General features: G+C 43.9%; 7 protein-coding genes across 7 annotated transcripts; 5 read left to right on the plus strand and 2 right to left on the minus strand.

Annotated features, from left to right (window-relative positions):
* Positions 1–2,064: 2,064 nt before the first annotated feature.
* O0I10_006715 (uncharacterized protein) lies at positions 2,065–4,109 on the minus strand (the record flags this gene model as incomplete). The annotated part of the gene is made up of 2 exons (XM_058486740.1): positions 2,065–3,335; positions 3,395–4,109. 2 exons carry the CDS (start codon positions 4,107–4,109, stop codon positions 2,065–2,067), a joined length of 1,986 nt encoding a protein of 661 aa, XP_058342562.1.
* Positions 4,110–6,193: 2,084 nt separating this feature from the next.
* On the plus strand, positions 6,194–8,222 carry O0I10_006716 (uncharacterized protein; the record flags this gene model as incomplete). The annotated part of the gene is made up of 2 exons (XM_058486741.1): positions 6,194–6,899; positions 6,952–8,222. 2 exons carry the CDS (start codon positions 6,194–6,196, stop codon positions 8,220–8,222), a joined length of 1,977 nt encoding a protein of 658 aa, XP_058342563.1.
* A 2,085-nt stretch (positions 8,223–10,307) lies between these two features.
* On the plus strand, positions 10,308–12,344 carry O0I10_006717 (uncharacterized protein; the record flags this gene model as incomplete). The annotated part of the gene is made up of 2 exons (XM_058486742.1): positions 10,308–11,007; positions 11,068–12,344. 2 exons carry the CDS (start codon positions 10,308–10,310, stop codon positions 12,342–12,344), a joined length of 1,977 nt encoding a protein of 658 aa, XP_058342564.1.
* A 426-nt stretch (positions 12,345–12,770) lies between these two features.
* O0I10_006718 (uncharacterized protein) lies at positions 12,771–13,037 on the plus strand (the record flags this gene model as incomplete). The annotated part of the gene is made up of 1 exon (XM_058486743.1): positions 12,771–13,037. One exon carries the CDS (start codon positions 12,771–12,773, stop codon positions 13,035–13,037), a length of 267 nt encoding a protein of 88 aa, XP_058342565.1.
* A 3,257-nt stretch (positions 13,038–16,294) lies between these two features.
* O0I10_006719 (uncharacterized protein) lies at positions 16,295–18,031 on the plus strand (the record flags this gene model as incomplete). Its single annotated transcript, XM_058486744.1, has 5 exons — positions 16,295–16,334; positions 16,426–16,492; positions 16,654–16,758; positions 16,810–16,956; positions 17,803–18,031. 5 exons carry the CDS (start codon positions 16,295–16,297, stop codon positions 18,029–18,031), a joined length of 588 nt encoding a protein of 195 aa, XP_058342566.1.
* Positions 18,032–18,216: 185 nt separating this feature from the next.
* Positions 18,217–18,787, plus strand: O0I10_006720 (uncharacterized protein; the record flags this gene model as incomplete). The annotated part of the gene is made up of 2 exons (XM_058486745.1): positions 18,217–18,571; positions 18,624–18,787. 2 exons carry the CDS (start codon positions 18,217–18,219, stop codon positions 18,785–18,787), a joined length of 519 nt encoding a protein of 172 aa, XP_058342567.1.
* Positions 18,788–19,734: 947 nt separating this feature from the next.
* Positions 19,735–21,771, minus strand: O0I10_006721 (uncharacterized protein; the record flags this gene model as incomplete). The annotated part of the gene is made up of 2 exons (XM_058486746.1): positions 19,735–21,002; positions 21,054–21,771. The coding sequence occupies 2 exons, from the start codon at positions 21,769–21,771 to the stop codon at positions 19,735–19,737; spliced, it is 1,986 nt and encodes a 661-aa protein (XP_058342568.1).
* Between the last annotated feature and the right edge of the window lie 678 nt (positions 21,772–22,449).

Below are 22,449 nucleotides of genomic sequence, written 5' to 3' on the forward strand. Positions count from 1 at the left end.
GGTTACACAAAGCTCGCGCTGCTACCGAACAGATAGCCGTAAACAATCACCGCGCGTTGAATTTGAAATAAACTTTGGTTGTCAGCTTAGAAAAGTGTGATTGTCTGGTCGAGGCGATTCGAATGATACCTTGTTTGTCGTGAACAGGCTTCCTTTAGTATTTTTGATTCCATGGTTGCCATGGTAACGGGGATTTCCTTTTTGGGTGAAGGCTGCACACGCTGTGCTGGTAGGATGAGTTAGCCCAAAGCCGCCACAACACATTCCTTTTAAAGTAAACTAGCCATAGTAGATTTCAACATACTTTTTGTATCATTGAGGCGATTCCAATGGTATATCATACGTCATGATTAGTACTTGTTTAGTGTTTTTCATCTGACAGCTGTTAGCTGGCTTAGATTTCCTTTTCGGTATAAGGCTATAGTGTCCCAAAAACAGGCCCATCAGGTTCGTTGTAAAGCGAACCTGATGTGTGGTATCAGAAAAATAGTTTCAGCTATGCGAGACGACGCGTAACGATACGCTATATACCTAGGTTTGCCAGTAGTGGGTTTTCGAACTCTCGTACAGGGCACGATGCTGATGACCTGGAACAAGACAGCCTATGCAACGGGGTACAGTGTTCTAAAAATGGAGCAAACGGATGAACTATAGAGCGTAAGCCTCTACTACTGGTGCTGCTATTCCATCAACACAAGCCTGATCATTTTGTTAGAGCCACTTTTATTGAATGCACCTTAGATGGTGACTAACCACTTTCGCTAAATGAGCTGTAAACAAGATGTGTTTATGCATCTTCGGTGTTGAACATATTAGTAGGGTATGTAGAAGATAGTGGGGTAGCAAGTTGCTCTCCATGGCAACGAAAATGGTCATCTGATTTTACATTCCGCTTTTGTGACTAAGCAAACTTGTTGCGAAACGTCAACACAAGTAGGGCTGATGGCAATCCCTCGTCGGCATGAAGCTCATTTGGGGACTGCATATGCGAAAGGATGAACAAAACAATAATGGATGGTGGTGGAAGATGAATGGCGGTGGATGTTCAAGAGGATGGTTGGTGATTACGTACATAGATCAGCTTTTAACGGTGCTACATAATACAGCTTACTAAATTTTCTAGCTCGCCATATACGCACCGATGCAATGGAGGTATATAACATCCTTACGCTATTGGGTAGTCTAAAAAATACATTTTCTCCAAATGCATTAGGATTAGATTACTTCATAAGATGGTTCCATATGCAACAAAGGGCTACGTTTAGAGATACATTTGATAGACGCTTCCAAAGCAAGGGGCATGGTCCTCACGTATGACAATATCGCAGCATGCGAATGAGGTATTGAGTAGGGGAAAGTGAGTCAAGGTGTATCTTCCAAGGCATCAGCCTCAATACAGAGTGCCAATGTCCTCATTTGGATTTCCCATTCCAGGGCGATGTATAACGCCCCATGTGTATGGGTCATCTGACGACATAGGTATCTACAAGATAAATAAGCGACTTGATATTTTGCATAAATAGCAAAGCTTGCATCAAAGAGGTTAACGTGTACCACCGATACCTACATAATTGGTGAATGCATATATGCTAAAGAGCAGCGGTGTAATATCACTTATAAGAGAGGAGACTAATAAGTCACGAGACTCGATAATATGATTGATCCTTTATTCAAGTGGTGGTTGTTGAGCGTATTTATAGCTTTAAGGATGATGGTGGTTGAAGAGGGTGTGTGTGTGTGTGCTTCCTAATGGAGTATACCGAGAAGGTGTGTGTGATACAACCATGCAACGGGTGCTACAGTGATGAAGCGTGTACGTATATAGCAATAGGTGACCAATGTGGATAAGGTTGGTGATGACAAGGTAAACCTTCATTCGGGTGATAGGGGAATTCCATCGTATGATAGAGAAAGCAGGTTGACAAACGTGAGAATGTGTACCAGGATACAACAAGCGGGTAACAATCCCAGTGATTTATTAAGCCTAAATAACAATCACTATGGACCATGAACAAGGTAATAAAAGGAGGGGGAATACACAAATCCAAGGGGATGAAGAAACGATCAAAAGCTTGTGAAGCGATCATCGACGATAATGTTCAAATCGGGTCGTTGCTCCTTGAGCCGCCGAATGCCATCCATGTTCGCAACCATCGTACGCTTAATCCTGACCGATTTGAGCTGTGACAATTTCTTGATCGCTTCCAAGAAACTTGGATCCACAAACGTAGTGCCTTCTCCGTTCTTTACTGAAATTGCGAAATACTGTAAATGCTCTAGGCGACTTAGAGCGTCCATTACCGGGGTCGTTGGCGTGTGACCACATTGCATTTCGAGGCATGATAAACGGCGGCATCCATTAGCAAGCGTGTCAAAGAATCCTTCCATTTCAATGGGATGGATTTCGGTAGGGAACTTGATCATCAAGCGCTGGAGTCGACCAAGAGAAGGAATAGCATCCATCACACAGCCAGTGTCATTCAAGCGATAGAAAAAGATCGCGAGTTCTTTTAGATGCGCATGCTGAGAAAATTGATGCAGATAGTGCACGATGGGCATCTTATCGTCAATATCAGGTCCCCTAGCAAGGTCAATTTCCAGCTTTTTCAAATTGGGTGGTATAGTATCCAACACTGAAGGTGACGCGCTGATGGTTGTCGATGTGATTTTCAATTCTTGCAATACTGGGGCTTTGCGTGGGATCCACCATCCAGATTTATTCAGGCTCAGTTTCTTTAGCCGAGGATACTGGATGTTGTAAAGGGCCTTGTCGCCATTGACAGGTTCGATACCCCATGTCATACTGTCAATAGTTGTATGATGCTGCTTTAACATTGGGCTCATTCTCTGGCGCGTCTCCTCTCCATCATATTGCTCCACGATCGAAAAATCAGTAATCCCCTCGCATTCATTTCCTTCATGGCTGCAGTCAACTTCAGTATCCCAACCATCGACCGTTAGCTTAACCGTATTCATATGCCGATAACGTTTGGTGATAATGCGTGCTGATTCAAGGTCTCGGCAAGGATGAAGATCAAGTTGGTTGAGTGATGGGAAACGTTGAGAAATCGCTGCCACCATTTTCGGAGTAACGTCCTCTTCTGCTTCACGAATGGATAATCTTTTCAACTTGGGCCATGTCTTCTTTGGTAGAGAGCTGAGATTTGCATGCATGGGTTCGAACACCCAAAGAGAAACCAGATTGGGGCACGCCAACACAACCTCAGAGATATCAAGCATGGTTCCAGATCCCATATAGATCTTCAGGTGGGTCAGGGTGCTGCTGATGGAATGCAGAGATGTCACCAAACGGCGGATGTTATACCCCACGAAGCCTTGTATATGTATGTGAACAGGTTAAAAAGGGAATATTTAAAAAAAGTATACAACTTACCTATAAGCTCTAGCTTCTGTAACATGCAAAAATCATGATCCAGCACTAGATCCGCTAGCGATGGTGCTTCTGAATACCATGGAATTTCTATTTCCTTCGTATAACGAGCAAACTTGTTGACTTGCAAAAGATTGGTATCGCTTTCATCCTCGCCTGATCCAACCCTGAAACGTAATCCGCCAAAGCATTGAATGACACGATCACGCCACAGATTCGACACATACAAATAGGGACATGGTGTCCATGCATCCAACGATCCATCATCCATAAACATCCGAATCAGCGTTGTTGTAACAAGGTCAATTGGTAGCTTGCTAATAAAGTCGATGCGTATGCTCTGACGTTGCTCAGCGTCCATTTTCATTTGCAGCAACGTGGGGTAATGTGGATCCTTGGTATCAACAACATCGAGTCCTTTGCTGCATACATCAATGACATGGCTCTGTTTCCCTTGTTCACTGTAAACCTCAGCTGCACGTATATATCCAAGTGCTGAAAAAGTCGAAAGTCGTTGCATAACGTCGGCATCGCGAAGAGCAGCATCGAAGTTGGCACTCTGTCTCAATCCCATGGCGCGTAGATTGAGGGCTGACAAGATGGATTGAACGGGTTCATGGAGTTGATTGGTTGAATTGTAAACAAGCTGTGCGCTCTTTTCAGTAGAAGCTTTGAGTGTTGGCTGCTGGCAGAAGTCGCCCAAATTCGCGTGTGACATGGAGAGGTGGTTGTGGAACAAGAAAAGAAGGCTGCTGAGGTGTACTCCTCACTCCAGCATAAATTTTATTGGCCAAACGCATCCAGGCAACGGCGCTGCTTTAATCCCCCTTATGCAACGACTCCTTTCTATTCTTGGCCACCCTCTCTAAAGCTTTACTTTTTCTCCTAGTCGACATTCCGCATTCGTTTACTGGAATCAGATTGGTAGTCATGCCTACATTCGTCTCCCTTGGTGACGCGTCATCGCTTTGCTTATTCGCTTGTCCTTATTTCAGCTTCCTCGTTTACAGAGCTCTACACAACTTTCTACTTTGACAAGGACGCTCACACAACAAACCAATCATGAACACTGTTCCCCTTGGACGCTCACACAACAAACCAATCATGAACACTGTTCCCCTTGTAAACTTAGTCAATATTCTGGTCCTGGTTGTGGCCGCATTTACTAGTGTCAAAGTGACGAATAAGATAATGCAAATAAACGCGTTAGCAAACAAACCAAACCTTCACACACACTGGGATGGTTGCATTGTGACATGGATCACAGCATTGGTATGTGCATTATAATGAGAGGCAATGTTTGTATAGTACATACGCGGGTTGCTTGGATCAAGTTGTTCATCATCATCATCATCATCATCATCATCATCACCCATTCATCACCCATCATGTCCTTCAATCTATACATCGTAAGTTACCACGAAGGGATTTCCATTGACAACGATTGACAACATGATAAGGATAAGGGTAGCTCACGTTGGATGGGGAGGTACTTCCATGATCGATGATCATGAGGGAAATCAGACACCATTCTTGGTATTGAACTTGCTTTACATATCGCCTTGTCATTGAGCATTTACAAGAATAAATGAGCATATCGAGCCTACTGCATCTGGATATTGTATTTCATGAACTAGAATGTGAAATCTTCAACGCCCATGTATGTGTTGGTCTCGCTTGCTACAATAAAGCTGTGCCTGGATTACAATCCAATAGCCGCTGGCTGTGTTATGCTTACGAACCCATCATGCCCATAATAGATTTGAAAGATTACCATCCATAAGTGTTACGCTGCCCGTTTTATTTCCATAGAACAAAGGACTACACTGATACAACTAACGATACCCATCATGCCTCATTTATCCATATACTCATTCCATAGCCATCCTGCCTTCATCCAACATGTGTAGGTTGCCAGCGAATATGGATCCACATGTACCATACCATATCCTTTATGAACGAGCGTGTCCAACCGATGCAACAATCACGAAACCTACCTCGTCATGCCATAGGATGATCAACCTTTCCTTCATACTTCATGGCCTGGTATAACAATAGACACCATTTCAATGGCACCATCCAACAACGTTGCAGCAAGTAAAAAGCCAAGACGAGAACACAAAGAGATTTCATGAAAAAGACTTGTTCGAGTAATAGGTATCGTGATGGGTGGAGTCCATATTCTCGATCATATTGCGTAAGGATCCGCATGGCTGGTGTGCTTAAAGAGGAAGATGACGACGATTAGCAAAGTGCCCCATCTTTCAACCCTGCCAGCATTGCCTTTCATATAATATGGCACGTACCTATAACTGTAACCATGGCAAACTGCGTTTACACACGCTTATGGGACGCCTTGGATTGTTGGCCGCACATGCATCTGACGCTGCTGTTGCGTAGCCTTCGACTAGACAAGTTGCACACGATTCTCAGCAATGACTTGAAGATTAGTTGGTCGCCGTTGTTGACGATTGGTTTTGGCTGCAGGGGTCATTGTCAAGGTGCAAGTCGCTTAGCGTGTCGTAAAGAGGAAGCTGAAACAAGTACAGGGGAGAGATGACTCACCGAAAGTTGTTGTAGAGACGCGTAGCCAAGGAGACGAATGGTGGCTGGCACCCATTGTGCTAGCGGATGGGGACCAACAATGTCGACAAGGAGCAAAAGTAACCGTTTAGAGAGAGTTTTCAAGTATAGAAAGGAATAAAGGGCAGCTGCTGTGTGCCACTTGGGCCAAGAAATATTTTATGCTGGGGTGTGTGTTGTGTCACTTGACTATTTCCCTTCCTCCCCAGCCAACCAACAATGGCAGACTCGATTTGGAACGCTTTATGCAAACCACCCACGGTCAAAGCCTCTTCTAAAAAGTACGCACAGCTTGTTCACGATTCAACAACACAGCTCCATCAATCCCTTGAACCCATCTTGTCAGCTTTAGATCGACGCGCCATTGGGTTGACAAAGTGCGCCAACTTTGAATCTGCTCTTCACGATGCCAAAGCTATCCAACAGCTATCGCCTTCTTCAGCACTTGGTTATATACGCGAAGCCGAGATTTACAGCGAGCAAGGGAAACAACGTCAAGCCATTGATACATGCAACAAGGGGTTGGGCATGGTTGATTCCATGGATACGCAATATGCTACATTGCAACAAGCCAAAATGGATGCTGAGCAACGCCAAAATACACGCATCGACTTTATCAGTCAACTACCCCTCGACATTGTGATCACTACGCTCATCCCTCTATTCCTGTATGATTATCATTTCTTGCGTTCATCAAAACCAATACCTTACTTGCATGTATCCAACGTATGGCAAGATCGTATTATTCAATGGTTGGATGGATTAGAAATTGATATTGATGACGAAGACGCCAATCTTTTGCATATCATACCGCTTGCTCGCCATATCACGACATTGGAAGTGCATCGTTTTTCCAAAGGAACATGGCTCGGTGATTTGCTACGCAACAGTGACTTTTGCTCTTTACGAGAGTTAAGCATTGGTGGTAAGTTATATTCATCCGATCATGGCCTTTTATTGATCTTGATTTCTATCAGCCTTCTCAGCCGATTGCGTTGATCACTTGATTTCATCGTTAAAGTCTATCGGCGGCACTTTGACAAACCTTCGAATTGAAGAGGATTATGGGACTATGCTACCGATAGAGGAGATTCTTGTCAACTGCCCCAACCTAGTTTATCTCGACATCAGCCAACCCTTTCCAGCAGATATCAGATCCCTTTCAATGACAACATGGCCCAAAATAACGACATTGATTCTCTTTTCGAATGCAGGCCACATGACAACCCGTGATGATATTATTCCAATTGCCAAACGTTTTCCATCTCTCAAGAAACTTCAATTTTTCCCATGTGAGGATATGGAAGCAATGCGCGTTGTGATGGATTACTATCCCTGGATGAACAACCTGGAGATTTATGAGTTTGAAGTGGGCTTCAATACTGTTTTCTCTGAGGATGGACCCCGACGTCAAGAACGTGCGATTACGAATCTTACAATTGATATGCATGCTATTGAAATCGATCGTTGGGAGAGTGCGCTCCATGTGCTACGACAGCATCAACAAACGCTTGAAGATATCTCCTTGGAGGCGGATGTCCCTAGTGTAAACGAGGAGATCTACAATATTGAGTACCCGTGCCTGAAGAAACTTTGTATTCGTAACTCTGGAATGTGGATACCTCGCAACGCACCCATGCTAGAAGAAATGAAGATATCCTGCTTTACATTTGGTGAAGAATCCACCGTACCTGATGCATTACCTCCAAAGTTAAAGAAGCTTGAGCTGGACCTTGACCATGGTTACCATCGTGTCGACAAAGCACCATACGCACAATACGTTCATCGATATGCCCGGCATCCCCACTTGAAAGAACTCGTTGTTCATTTACACAGCTCGGATACTATCGTCAATGTGCTAGAAGCTATCCTTCATCTTGGCCAACTTGAACGTTTGATGATTCGCTTTACCGATGATTGGGATACCACTCAAATGCAAGGATACATTGATGCGCTTGTGAAAGGATGTCCAAACGTATCTAGCCTTGGGATCAGCTGTAACAACGCTCCATCGACATACTCAATGAATGCTTTGAAGCGGCTTGAACATTTGGAACAATTTGGGTTTTCACTCAAGGATGTGGATGATCATGATGGTTTCTGGCATGCAATTCAAGCCTTTCCACAGCTCAAATCTATTCATATCTATCCTTTTAACTCGATCAACATGCATCATCTTGCACGTCTTCAGCAACGGAGGCCTGGTTTGAAGATTGTCGTCGACCACAATTTCACATACGTATGGTAATTCTCTGTATTACATGGATTCGCTCCTTCTTGTGCTGTAGTAATTTATAGCGATGATAAATAAACACTATCTTTTGTACCGATTCATGGTAGCTTAAGTAATTAAGAATATGAGTGAAAGGTAATATTGTCAGCAACGTGATCCATTTTTCAAAGATCAGCATCGGCAAATGGGTGGGGGATTGTTTATCGGTCGCTTATTGAGATAGATGGACAATGGTAAACAATAATATTGGTCATTTAGCACAAGTGCATGCCTATAGCTGTATCATTTCCTTACTCCGTGCCAACCGCAGGGCTTATGTTTCATTTACCATCTCTAAGCTGGCAGATAACGACGGCTTCAGGACCAATTTCGCTGGTAGCTAAGCAAATAAAGTATTCGAGTGTACGTATAAAATTGGCATTTTTTGGGTTTTTCGTAACCATTCCTTCTACCCTGCGGTGTCTAACAGAATCACAACTACTAATAGGTGTGTTTGTGTTTGTACATTGCTCATGGAACTTGTTGTAGACCGCCTGATCGACGGCAATAGTAATAGCATTAGCATGCCTTGTCATGACAACACCAAAGAGCACAGCACCTAATACGTAGACTTCATGTTGATGGGATGATAAAAAATCATTACCTGCGGATAGTACGTTAGCCATTGTCGTCTCCAATGTATGCATCGTGCACCAGCATCAAGGGAAAGCCATTGAAAAGGATTCACAACGTAAGTATACGAGCAGCTGTTGTTGATTGCGGTTCACTTGGATGATCGATGAACATGAGGAAAATGAGAAGCATCCTCGCGATCGAGCATTGAAACGGATGAATGAGGATGTACAGCATACATCGCGTTCTTATGTTTCCAGGAGCCATAATCACTGATGAAATGGCTTTCCCAGCAATGTGCAGCTGCATACCAAGATCCACAGGTTGATGTTGCTTGCTGTAGTCGACCTGTATCGGAATAATGATCCAATAGCGACCTGGTATGATATACGTATGAATACATCATGCCATCATTGAGTTAAAACATTATCTTCTTCAAGCTTCACGATGCCCGTTTTTATTTTGATATACCAAAGGACTACACTAATACTATGAGGTTGTGCATTCACCAATATACCAATTCTATAGCCATCCTTCCAACATGCTTGAATCACCAGCGTGTATAAATCCACATGTACCATACCATTGGTGGGAACGTAGCCATCCGATCCATCCTTCACCAAACCTACCTCATCATGCTTGCAATGATCAACTGTTCCTTCATACTTCATGGCCAGGTGTAACAATGGACACCATAACCTTGGTAAGCGATGGCTCCATCAAACAACGTTGCAGCAAGTAATAGCCAAGAGAATAAGAAAAAGAGGTCCCATGAAAAAGCCTTGTTAGAGCAATAGGTATCATGAAGCGTTGAGCCATAATACTCGATCATGTCGCGTAAAGATCCACATGGTTGGATGTGATGGATAAAGTACCTCTTGACGATGATGATGATTAGCAGCCGGAAACAAATCACCCTGATTGAACCCTGTTCACATTCGGTCTCATATGGTATCATACGTACATATACCTGTATTCATGGCAAATTGCATTTACACAAGTTAACGAGATCATCTTCGCTTGTTAGCGATATGCTTGTATTTGACGTAGGGGTGGAATACCTTTGGACTAGCCAGGCTGCACACGATTCCCACCAAAGGTTTGAGCAAGATTAGTTGGTGACCGGTGTTGATGATTGCTTTTGGCTGAAGGGGCCATTGTGAAAGGTACAAGTTGTATAGCGTGCCGTAAAAGAGAAAGTTGGAGCGAGTAAAAGGGATGACCAACCAAAAGTAGTTGTGGTCGAGATGGCGCGTAACAAGAGACGAATGCTGACTGGACACCGATTGTGTTGGCTGATGGAGAGCAAGCAATGTCGACAAGGAACAAAAATAAAGCTTTAGAGAGGGTGGACAAGTATAGAAAAGACTCGTTGTTGGAATAGAGCGAATAAAGGGTGCTTTGTTGACTGGGTCCGCTTTGGGCCAGAGATTTTAAGCTGTGGTCGGGACTTGACTTGTCACACACTTCTTCCTCAGCCTGCATACAATGACTTACTTCAATTGGATCGATTTATGCCAACAGCCAATACTCAAAGCCTCTTCCGAAAAGTATGCACAGCTTGTTCACGATTCGACCACCGAACTCCATGAACCCATTCAATCCATCTTGTCAACTCTGAATCGACGCGCCATGGGATTGACAAAGTGCGCCAACTTTGAATCGGCTCTTCGCGATGCCCACGTTATGCAACAGGTGTCGCCTACTTCAGCACTTGGATATCTAAGTGAGGCCAGCATTTACAGTGAACAAGGAAAACAGCGTCAAGTCATCGATATCTGCAAGCATGCTATACGTTTTGTTCATACGAAGGATCTCGTCAAATTGCAGCAAGTGATCGCTGATGCTGAAGACCGTGAGGGCAAAGGCGTCGACTTTATCAGACAGCTACCTCTCGACATTGTGATATCAACACTTATTCCCATGATTGTTGACAGCGACTATATCGATCCATCGAACCCAAGTCCCTATCTGTACGTATCCCATTTATGGCGCAATTGTATTCTGCAGTCGATCGGTGGATTACGTTTGAGGATTGGAGCAGAGGAGGAAGACGACGTTTCAGACATCATTGAACTTACCCAGCACATCAAGGCATTGGATATTGAATGCTATTCCGAAGGAACATGGCTAGGAGACTTCATTGCTGATAATGACTTTTCCTCTTTGCGAGAGATTGAGATTCGACGTAAGTTATGCTCTTTATTTGATGGTCCGAATTTATTTACTGTTGGTTTATATATAAAAGGTTTCACTACACTACACCTGGGCCATTTTCTCTCGGCGTTGAAATCAGTCAGCAGCACCTTGACCCACTTTTTTGTCGACATGGAGGATGGACCGGTGTTAGGCGTACCCGATGTTTTATTGGTTTGCCCCAATCTCATGTCGCTCAGCCTACGTGACGTCTGCAATGCCGATACAAGCTCTCTCCCAATGGCTCCATGGCCGACATTGACGACATTGTCTCTTACCTTTATACACCGCATCATCGCCTGCGATCAGATAATCGAGATCTGGAAGCATTTCCCATCACTCAAGAAGCTTGAGATTCACCCATGTCCCGATATCCAATCAGCGCTTATTGTCTCTGAATATTCCTCAACGTTGAAAAAGCTTGAGATTTCTATGGAGGGATCGGATCTTCGTTTGACCTACACGGATGAAGGAAACCATACCCAAGAAGCTGGCATCACAAAGCTTGTCATATGCACCGATTATTCGGCTGAAACAACATGCAAGGACACTAGCTCTATCATAAAGCGATATCACAACACACTTGAGCACCTTGAATGGGATATGGATACAAGTTGGGATACCGAGACTATTGACAATATTCAGTTCCCTCGTCTTACCCAACTTGGTCTCTATTGGTCTGGATGGGAGATGATACGCCATGCGCCCATATTGGAAGAATTGAAGTTGACGTTCAGAATCATCAGTACACACCCGCAAGTACTTGATACGATACCACCGCACTTGAAATCACTTGATTTGGACCTCGACGCATGGCAATACTATGAGGATCATTCATCCATCCTATCCTATCTTAATCGCATGGCTCGCCAATCGAAGCTGAAAGAACTTGTGTTGCGTTTCAACAGCCGTGACGACATTGCCAGTATTCTTGATGCCATCTACCGTCATGATCATCTTGAATGCCTCAAGATCAGTTTCACGAGCGAGTGGGAAAGTTATCCAATGGAGAGATTCTTGAACGGTCTTGTCAAAGCATGTCCCTGTTTATCACGCCTTGAGCTCAAATGCACGAATGCACCTTCAACCCATTCGATCGAAACACTCAAACGCCTTCCACAATTGCACAAGTTTGCATTCTCCATCCATCGGACATGTGACAATGACAGCTTTTGGAATGCGATCAGAACCTTTCCCCAACTCAAGTGCATTACTATCTACCCTTCACCTGTGGCCCAGGATGCCAGAATCCTTCATCTCAACCAACAAAGACCGGACATGAAGATCATCGTTGGATCAACTCACCTATTCCACCACCCTTTTCCATGAATGCTACCTTTTCATCATTCCTTGCTAGCTGTACGTAGTAAACAATAAAGGTGCCCGTATCATTGCATATATACATCTACTCTATGCATCATACTCAAAAAATCAATTAGCCACACGTGAAGCTACAATCTTTGCCATATCTAGCAACATTCGTATATGCTCCTTATTTGCTAATGTGGTCCATGTTTAACCTGAAACTTGATGTGCTATTACCGATTTGTCTCGTTTGGGTAAGACGCAGTAGAGAAGGGCTGGACCCATATCATCCATTGCTGTTTTAATCCTTGTTTCTTCGCTTTCGTATACAAACATCGCCTTTAGCACCTATCTCACTATAAATGTACATATGAACCACAATCGAAAAAGACCCGCCTTTGTAATAGCAAAACATACACGCACCTGTAACTCGAACGCTTTCAATGAAACATGGGCTCGTTTTGGAACCACCATGCTCAGCATGGTCAAAACCACCTTGTGGGAAAGTTTCAGGATCGAACTCGTCAATGGCAATTTTTGCATTTGTCCATGTCAGCCAAAAAGTTTCAAGAGGTCGACCTGTTTATTTTGGCGGGTGGTGACGTGGCCAAATTTGAGATTGATGAGGTCGGTCTTGAAACTGGTACACAAGGTTGCTTGAGCAGGGCTGAGGACGGCGGATGCAAAAAGAGCCCATGCTTCATTGTGAGATTTTGAGTTATGGATAGCTGTCTTTATGCTGTAAACACGATGCTATTATAAAGCCACCTTTTTCCATTGCCACCCATATAGCCACTTATAGTGCAATAGCTGTATGAGGCCGTGTTTGGGTATACGAAAGCAAAGAAAACAGCATTAAAAGAGCAATGGATGATATGTATACGCTATATCACAGTCATTCATACATTGCAAGCTATTAGCCAATTCCACCCAATCAAGACCATCATCGATTTCATAACGTATGAAAGATGCACCTGCTCCAAAGAGTCATTTCCATCATTCAGGTGTCTTGATCCGAGCGGATTTGAGGAGATTATGGCCAAGTAACGGGTACATCGGTTCCAACATGCAACGTACACGGGTATATGGAGTAGCCAAAACCTGGTCTAAGCGTAGCTCATCCAAACCAGCTCGGATCAATGTAATTAAACCATGGAACGGAAGCATGGAGCAGGTGCATTCACCACACGTTGTCAAATCCACAATGGGCTCAATTGGATGGAATTGGTTAATAGCATCCAATCTATGAATGACCATCAGACACTGAACCCATATCATCCATTGCTGTTTTAATCCTTTTTTCTTCGCTTTCGTATACAAACACCATTAATCGCACCTATCTCACTATAAATGTACATATGAGTCACAATCGAAAAAGACCCACGTTTATAATAGCAAAACATACACGCACCTGTAACTCGAAATCTTTCAATGAAGCATGGGCTTGTTTTGGAACCAGCATGCTCAGCATGGTCGAAATTACCTTGTGTGAACCTATGAAGATCGAACTCGTCCATAGCAATTTTTGCATTTGTCCATGTCAGCCAAAAAGTTTCAAGAGGTCGACCTGATTTCATCTTGGCGGGTGGTGACATGGCCAAATTTGGGATTGACCATCTCGAGCTTCATACTTCTACACAAGATACTTTTGAGCACGGCGAGAAACATTGTTCTAGGAAAGAGCCCCATGCGTCATTGTAACATTTTGGGTTATTACTATCTTTATGCGCTAGACATGATACCATATGAAGAGTTGTCTTTGTTCATTCCCAATTGTCCCATTTATCATAGAGCGGAGGTTGCAGCTGGATCTGTTTGTATTATACAAACAAGCGGATACGATCACGGTCGATGAAGAGCACGTGCCTATATAACTCTCAATCGAAGTACCATCATGAAGAGTCCCTTCCATCATCAACAACCACACCTTGAAACAAGATTGAACACACAGAAAACACCATTACTAACGCAATTGCCTTTTATCTATACAGGTTTCCTTATGTCCCATATCAATAGTACTATTATCCTCCTACATGCGATGTAACGTGTTTCATCCTCGGACTAAGAATCTTGCTTTTATATGTTGTACATTATATATATGAGTGCCCCATCATTCATTCGGGCACCTCATGAAAGGCAATAATAGTAAAGCATGTTGTCATGGAGACATTCGTTGCGATAGCGGTGTGTATGTTGCATGCATGCATGTATTATTGGCTGCGGCTAATTTCCATGTGTGCGTGTCAAAAGGGTGCTTTTGTCTACTCAGCTTCTCCTTGCTGCTTCTTACCCAGACCTCACAACAAGCGCGATCGTGGTCTGACATGGGAGCCCCTCATTAGTCAACTCCATATGCGCAAGGGTGTCAATGAAGGTGAGCAACGTGTTGATAGAGTGCAAATGTAGGCTTGTCCTTGTTCGCTGTGTATACTGAAATGGTAGTCTTTTCACAGCTTTCTTGTTTCCGGAATGTCGACAATTTCAAGATTGAGGAGGAATGTGGAACGAGATTCTGCTGAACAACGACAACGAGTACTGTGTTCAAGGGTGAGACAAAGCCAATGCACAAGGTTTGTAGTAAGACATTGGTTGGCATGGACACCGTTGATTGAAGAGTCTACTGGAACCAAGACAAGCAACCTGTACCCTGGGAACCGATCACGTGATTTCCGAGCCGCGCAAGAAGAAAGAAGGATGCCTGGACATCAAGAGATGCAATGCATGCGTACAATGCTATAGGAAGCTGCAAGGTATGCAATTGGATCATAATGAATGAACCAAAGAAGTAACACAATCAATTAGTGGCATGATACGGATGTCTGTACGTGCATGGCCATTAAGATGCAGCAAGCATGGTATGTGGATTGCTGCTATGCAATGTGACGTGGCGATTTACTTGAACTTTTTCATATGCAAGAAGGGATACGGCTGTGAGCGATTACATTGATTGTATTGGGATTGGATCGGGATATATGGTATGTACATGATGTGCTTGGATATTATCTTCCATAATAGTCTAAAATTTTTTCTAGATGGCTCTCTTTAGCCTTCTAAAAGCCGCCCACAGTGGTTATGAGTCATGAACCAGGAGAAGACCAACCCAATGACTCACAGCTCAGAGCATCGTTTGCCAAGTTCGCCAAGGAATGGCAAAACACCAAAGACGCCAATAGCCTCTGCCAACCGAAGCTCACACTGGATTGGAGAGTCTCGGCTTGGAATGCAGTAATGAGCTCAAACGTTTTCAACGCGACCTTGTCAAATACGAAACAGGGGAATGGACTGAGATGGGAGCGATCAACACATGTTTTATTCAATGGCTCGAAAGAACGACACTTGAAAGCCATGTTATTATTCAATAAAGATACAAGGATGCAGATCGATTGCGAGCAACAGGCAGAGCAGCAACAGCGATTTATGAGGAATTGAGAAACATCATCAGCTCGAATCAGGACAACGAACTCATACAACAGCTATTTGCGATCAGGGAAAAGCTCGCCAAGTTGGCGATTTTTGGATTTGCCAGCGCAAGGGATATGGATAACGAATCAAAGGACCTCATTGCCAAATGACTCAAGCTCCATGAATACGTTGACGACAACACGCCAACTAAAAAGATGGCATTTTCTGAAGAGGATGTGGCGCACATCAGCGAGCAGTGGCAATACGACAAGCGTATTCGTGCCGCCATCGGAGGAAAGTGATATCCAAGCCAACAGCAACAGTATCGACGTGGAAGAGGCCGTGGAAATGGATATCGATCGGGGTTTGGCACATGGGGATGGATACCCAGCGACATGAAAAGCCGACAAATCAGCAACAACAACAATAGCCACAAAAAGTCCATCATTATACAGCCTCACACCATATCAGCCACCACCATCATATCAAACCAAGGACGTTCATCAGCAATCTTATACAATTCCAAAGGATGGGATTGCACCAGGAGGTCGTTTGACGAGGTTTATTGAACAATGGAAAGATATTACGACACACCAATGGCCTTTGGCAGTGGTTTATGATGGCTACCAGATACAATGGCAAGCAACACCAATGAGTTGGTCTCGACCCAATTCCAAGCGATCAATTGAGGAAGAAGGGATAGTGGATACAACAATCAATCAGCTTTTGGATACCGATGTGGTGGAGTTGAGTGTTGGTCAAGACGACAGGTTTTTATCCCGTTTGTTCATGATCCAGGAGAAATCAAAGGTAAGGCCAATGTTGGATTGTACGAAGATCAACACATTGATTCAATTGAATCATTTCAAGATGGGGGGCCTACTAGCGTTGAGAGAAATGATTGAACCTGGCGACTGAATGGCAACAATAGACCTCAAGGACTCGTATACCTTGGTACCAGTGTACCCGAACTCAAGACGTTACCTACCCTTCAGGCATCGGCACGAGATCTATCAATACAAAGCCCTCCCTTTCGGTATGAGTACTGCCCCTCGTGTGTTTTCCAAGCTCATGCGTTATGCTATAGAACCTATGAGAAGGCAAGCCATGAGGATTTTGTATTTTCTCGACGACATTTTTGTGGTGGCAGCGAGTCCAAAGAGAGTACAAGAACATGTCAACACATTGGTGAATCATCACAGCGTTGGGTTTCATCATCAACTGGAAAACGAGTGTTTTGACACCCTTGAGGAAGCATTCATACATGGGATTTGTGTTCGATTCACAAAAAAATTCAAAATCAACGTCCCGTTGGAGAAGATGGCATCATTACGACAAAGAGCACGTGAAGCATTGAAAGGAACCCATTCACGTCGATGGATGGCGAGCTTGTTGGGGAAGATAACTAGTCTCACTCCAGCTGTGGGGGATGCATTACTTCACTGCCGATTCATACAGAGGGACCAAGCAAGGAATCTACAACGTCATCTTTATCAATGGGAAGAGCCGTGTCCTTTGCCGATGAAAAGCCAAGAACGATCTACAATGGTGGATGGAGAACAATGCATACATGAAGGATCTACCAATTCGCCAACCACCACCAACACCGCCAAAGATAACAATTCATGTGGATGCCTCGGTTTTGGAGCCCAGGGGAAAAAGAACTTTCGATCAATGCATGGGAGTTGAGAACAATCAGGATGGCGTTATAGCTACATGCAAAAAGGTGCCAAAATTCTCACATCCAGCTCGATCCGACAATGTCACAGCCCTAAAGTATGCATTCAAACAAGGCGGCACAGCATCAGCCATATTGCAGCAAGAAGCATTGAAGATTCAGCACATCCTCAACACATTTCAAATCAGCGTCAGTCATCAACACATGGCAGGGATCAACAACACGAGGGCGGATCAAATGAGTCGTTTTCGGATACCAACCCACGAGAGAATGCTGCCAAGAGGTGCTTCAACATGATCAAACGACATTGAAGGAATGTGAGAATGGATATCGATGCTTTCGCAGCTGCACACAACCACCAAATGAGACAATATTCGAGTTACCAAGAGGGCCATAATGCAGAGGCAGTGGACGTGTTCAACCAAAAATGGCCAAGCAAAGGACTATACTTGAATCCACTGTGGAAGCTGATTCCAAGGTATTGCGCAAATTTCAAGAGGATCAAGCCAAGTCAGCGATCCTAGTCACTTCGTATTGGCCCACTCAACGTTGGTGTCCCATGACCATGAGGCACAGCAAAACAAGGCAGTTAATCTTGAAGTTCACCAAGAGATTTTCGATGATCGCTTGACGATTATCAAGAAGAAGCAAGCGGAGGATGGCTTAAGTGTTCCGCTTCAGGAGTTTTTGGTGGAAAACGTCCGATAGAGCACAAATTATTCTTACGATACCCTATGGCGTCGTTGGGTAAAATGATGTGAATTGTGAAAGAAGAATCCCGATCCAAACGTTCTCGATGTCCAATGCTTATTGGCAATGCAATGCAGAGGTGTTTCAGTATCACATATTAATGCTACGCGATCGGCATTCGTATCAGTCTTCAAGGTTTACCATCAAGTGGTTGGCAATATTGCGTCCTACCCTTTGATCCAAGATATTTTCAAGGCAGCACGAAGGAAGCAGGAGAAGCTACCCGATCCATCAGCGGACATTTGTGAGATTGAAACATTGGTCATGCGTGTCACGTCATGGGGGAAGAACGAGGAGCTCTCCTTAACAAGGTTACAACAAAAGACGATGGTACTTTTGGCAGTGGCTTCTATGTGGCGCATTCGATCTGATATTGGACGTTTACACTGGCAGGATGTTTGTTTACAAGAACGGATCGATGGTACCTATGAAGGACTTACGTTGTTGGTGAGGACCCCAAAAAGAATGTCAAGCGAAGGTGTCGAAGATGGGTCCATTGAGCGATGTTACGATTTGCCAAGTGCCCACCGCAGCCATTTATATGCAACAACCCAAGGACTTGAGAATGGAGATGGATGATGATCACACTTTTTTCTTGGGATACATTGAAAACAACAACTTGGACAAGGTCCATTAGACCCGCTACTGCCGCCAGTTGGTTGAAGTTCATTATGATCGAAGCAAAGATCGATGTCGAAAATTATCCAACACATTCCATTCGAGCTGCTGCAGCCACCAAGGCAACCTATTCTCGATGATCTACCAAAAGCCGAATGGCAATTTACGTTTGTTGATCGCTTGGTATCACTGCTTCAGCGAGCGTGGACATCGATGGGATTACAATGAACATGGATATGAAGGATACCTGTGGCCAAAATACAATGCTCAAGTCACCATCACCACCATGATGCAAGATAGATGCTTACTGGTCAATTCAATGATCCATTCAACTATGCACGTTTGATCCATTCATTACTTCAACAATCCAAAGATACTGGGATTTGAAAGGGAATAGATAGGAGCACATCCATTGAGATAAAGTCTTGTGAGCTAGGTAGTTTACCCATATCAATCTTCGAATACAAATACTTTCATCTTCATGTTCAGCTCTTGTGCGAGACGTTTGACAATCATCAAAGCTCACTTGTTGTATAAGATCGTGCGTGAAGCATAGTAAAAACTTAAAGCTGTCGTTACTCAAAATCTCAAAATGAAGCACGTGGATCTTAAGTGCTAGTCGTCTTCTGAAGGAGCTCTTCGAAAACGAAGGAAGGCACATCACGACGTGGTCTTTTAAGTAGGCATGACTGATGATGTCCGGTATGTTTTTTGTGAAGAAGATATCTATGATGGAGTGTAATGTGGTGTAGCTATTTACGACATTTGCTTGGGGGTATCCTTGTTGAACATAGAAAAATGGTGATCCTTGAGTCTATAGTACATCACTGACTGCTGCTTGTCTTGCATACATGTAGACTACGCCATCCTTACAGGTACCACGTCCCTTATGTATTCACCGTGAATGTATGATAAAAACGATAACCATGGGGATATCGCTGATAATCCATGGCTTGAAAACAACTCTCAGAAACCCTTGAATATTCCACTCATGATGACCTTCATGTCACGTCTGTTTTCCTCAAGATCTCGAATTACAGACTTGTTGACGGCATTGGCAGGGTACATTTGTATAACCTTGAGCTGTGAAAAGGTTCGAATCGAATTCCAAAAGCTATCGTATCCATCCGTGTCCATAATTGAAAATGCAAATTGCTTTAGGTGTTCAAGTCGTTTCAAGGTATCCAAGGAATACGTCGATGGTGCGTTCATGCAATCAATTTCAAGGCACGATAGATAAGGGCATCCATTCACAAGTCTGTCAAAGAATCGTTCCATCTGGTATAGGTCCCAATTCCCGCGTACACCCATCATGAGACGTTGAAGCGTATTCAAACGACAAGTTGCATCAAGGACGTTTCCAAAGCTGTTCAAGGATTCGAAGCGGATAACAAATTCACGTAGTGGTGATTGCTGCGAGACCCGATGGAGATACCTCACGATGGCGTCTTTGTCTTCAAGTTCAATTCCATCATCGAATACGAATTCAATTTTCTTCAAGTGTGGCGGTATTGTATCCAGCATTCTAGAATCGGTATTGATGGCCATCGATGACATCTTCAATGCTTCCAGCATGGGTGCATTGCGAAGTATCCAAGATCCCGAAGTGCATAGTGACAGTGTGGTGAGGTGTGGGTACCGCATGTGGTGAAGTTGACCATAATCTCTTTCAGGATAAATGTCCCAATAAATTTCCTCCAGCGTTGTATGGTGCTGCCTTAAAATAGGGCTCACATCCACGAAGCCCTCCACTTCTTGCCAATCCTCGACATACACAGAAAGCTTTCTCATTGCTAGCTCTTGAGATGCACTGCTAACGTAGGTCACATCCAAGTCGAATATGTGGATCTCCAGCTCAACACTTGTCAATAATCGGCAATACTGTGGGACCATCAGGGTTGCTTCGAGGTCACGGCATGGATATAGATTCAACTTTTTGAGTGCTGGAAAACGCGTGCAGAGATGTATGATATCGGCCCGAGTAAGTTCTGTGTCTTCTTCGGTACGTTTGATCGATAATGTTGCCATATTGGGGCAGGTTGTTATTGGTAAATTGCTGAAATCATCATCACCGTATTGGGTCATAATGAGCGAAACCAGATTCGGGCAGACAGTTAATATCTCGCCAAGGAAAAGCATGCCGTCATACTGCTCGTGAATTGTCAAATGAGTCAATGTGCTGCTGATAGATGCCAATGATTGTCGAAAGTCATCAAAATAGCCGGTGGAAATGTCTTTGTGAACAATGATCGATACGTGAAAGCTAAGAGATGAATACCACTTACCATCAATGCATAACTCACGCAAAGAGCTAAAGTCGTTGTTGCTTAATAAATGCGAAAGCCAGGCTCCTTTGGAATAGCGGCGAACATGCAATGCCTTGATGTGTCGAGCAAATCTGATCAATTGAGAACACTTTTCCATGTCTTGTTCGTCCTCATGGTATCCAGTCTCAAAACGCAACCCATCGCAATACTGAAGAATACAATCACGCCATAGATTGGACACGTGCAAATAGGGACATGGTATCAATGATGGCAAAGGCGTATCATCCACCAGCATTGGAATGAGGGTTGTGATAACAATATCAACTGGCAGTTGCTTGATAAAGTCGATTCGTTTGCTCGCATGGTGTTCAGCATCGTCTTTGATTCGCTGCAGCATAGCATAGTGTGGGTCGTTTGCATCAACAGCATTGAGTCCCTTGAGGCAGATGTCGACAGCTTGACGCCGCTTCCCTTGTTCATTGTAAATGCTGGCTTTGCGTAAGTACCCAAGTGGTGAAGAGGGCGAGAGGTGTTGCATAATGTCGGCATCGCGAAGGGCAGCATTGAAGTTGGCGCACTTTGACAATGCCATGGCGCGTTCATTGAGTGTTGACAGCATGGAGTCAATGGGTTGCGGCAATTGTGTTGTTGCATTGTTGACAAGCTTTGTGTATTTTTCAGTGGAAGCTGTAATAATAGGTTGTTTGCATAAGTCGTTCCAGATAGAGTGGGTCATTGTAGGGTTGGCGGAGGATAAGGAGGAAGTTCAATGCAGTGAAGAAGTGTACCACAAGTCAAATCCCGCTCTCAGCTTAAAATTGCTTGCCAAAGTGGGCCCAATCATTAACGCCTTTATTCGCTTCATTACAACAACGACTCTTTTCTATACTTGACCACCCTCTCGAAAGCTTTACTTTTACTCCTTGTCGACATTGCTTGTTCGCCATCTGCCAACACAATTGGTGTCCAGTCGGCATTCGTCTCTTGCTTACGCGCCATCTCCACAACTACTTTTGGTTGGTCATGACTTACTTTTACTCGCTACAGCTTTCCCTTTTACACCACGCAAAGCAACTTGCACGTTTGTCAATGACCACTTCAACCAAAAACAACCGTCAACAACGTTTGACAACTAATCTTCCTCAAGTCTTTTGTGGGAATCCTGTGCAGCCTGTCTAGTCGAAAGCTACGCAACCGTAACATCAGATACAAGCATAGCGCCAACAAGCGAAGACGATCTCGTTAACTTGTGTAAACGCAATTTGCCATGGTTACAGGTATAGCTACTCACGATGCCATATGAGGTGGAATGTGGGCAGGATTCAATGAGGGGTGATTTGTTTCATATCGCTTACCATCATCTTCGGGAGGTTCCTGCTCAATCACACCCCGCCATGTGGATCTTTACGCGACC

Source organism: Lichtheimia ornata (genome assembly GCF_029851405.1).
Source record: "Lichtheimia ornata isolate CBS 291.66 chromosome Unknown scaffold00030, whole genome shotgun sequence".
NCBI classification, from domain to species: domain Eukaryota; kingdom Fungi; phylum Mucoromycota; class Mucoromycetes; order Mucorales; family Lichtheimiaceae; genus Lichtheimia; species Lichtheimia ornata.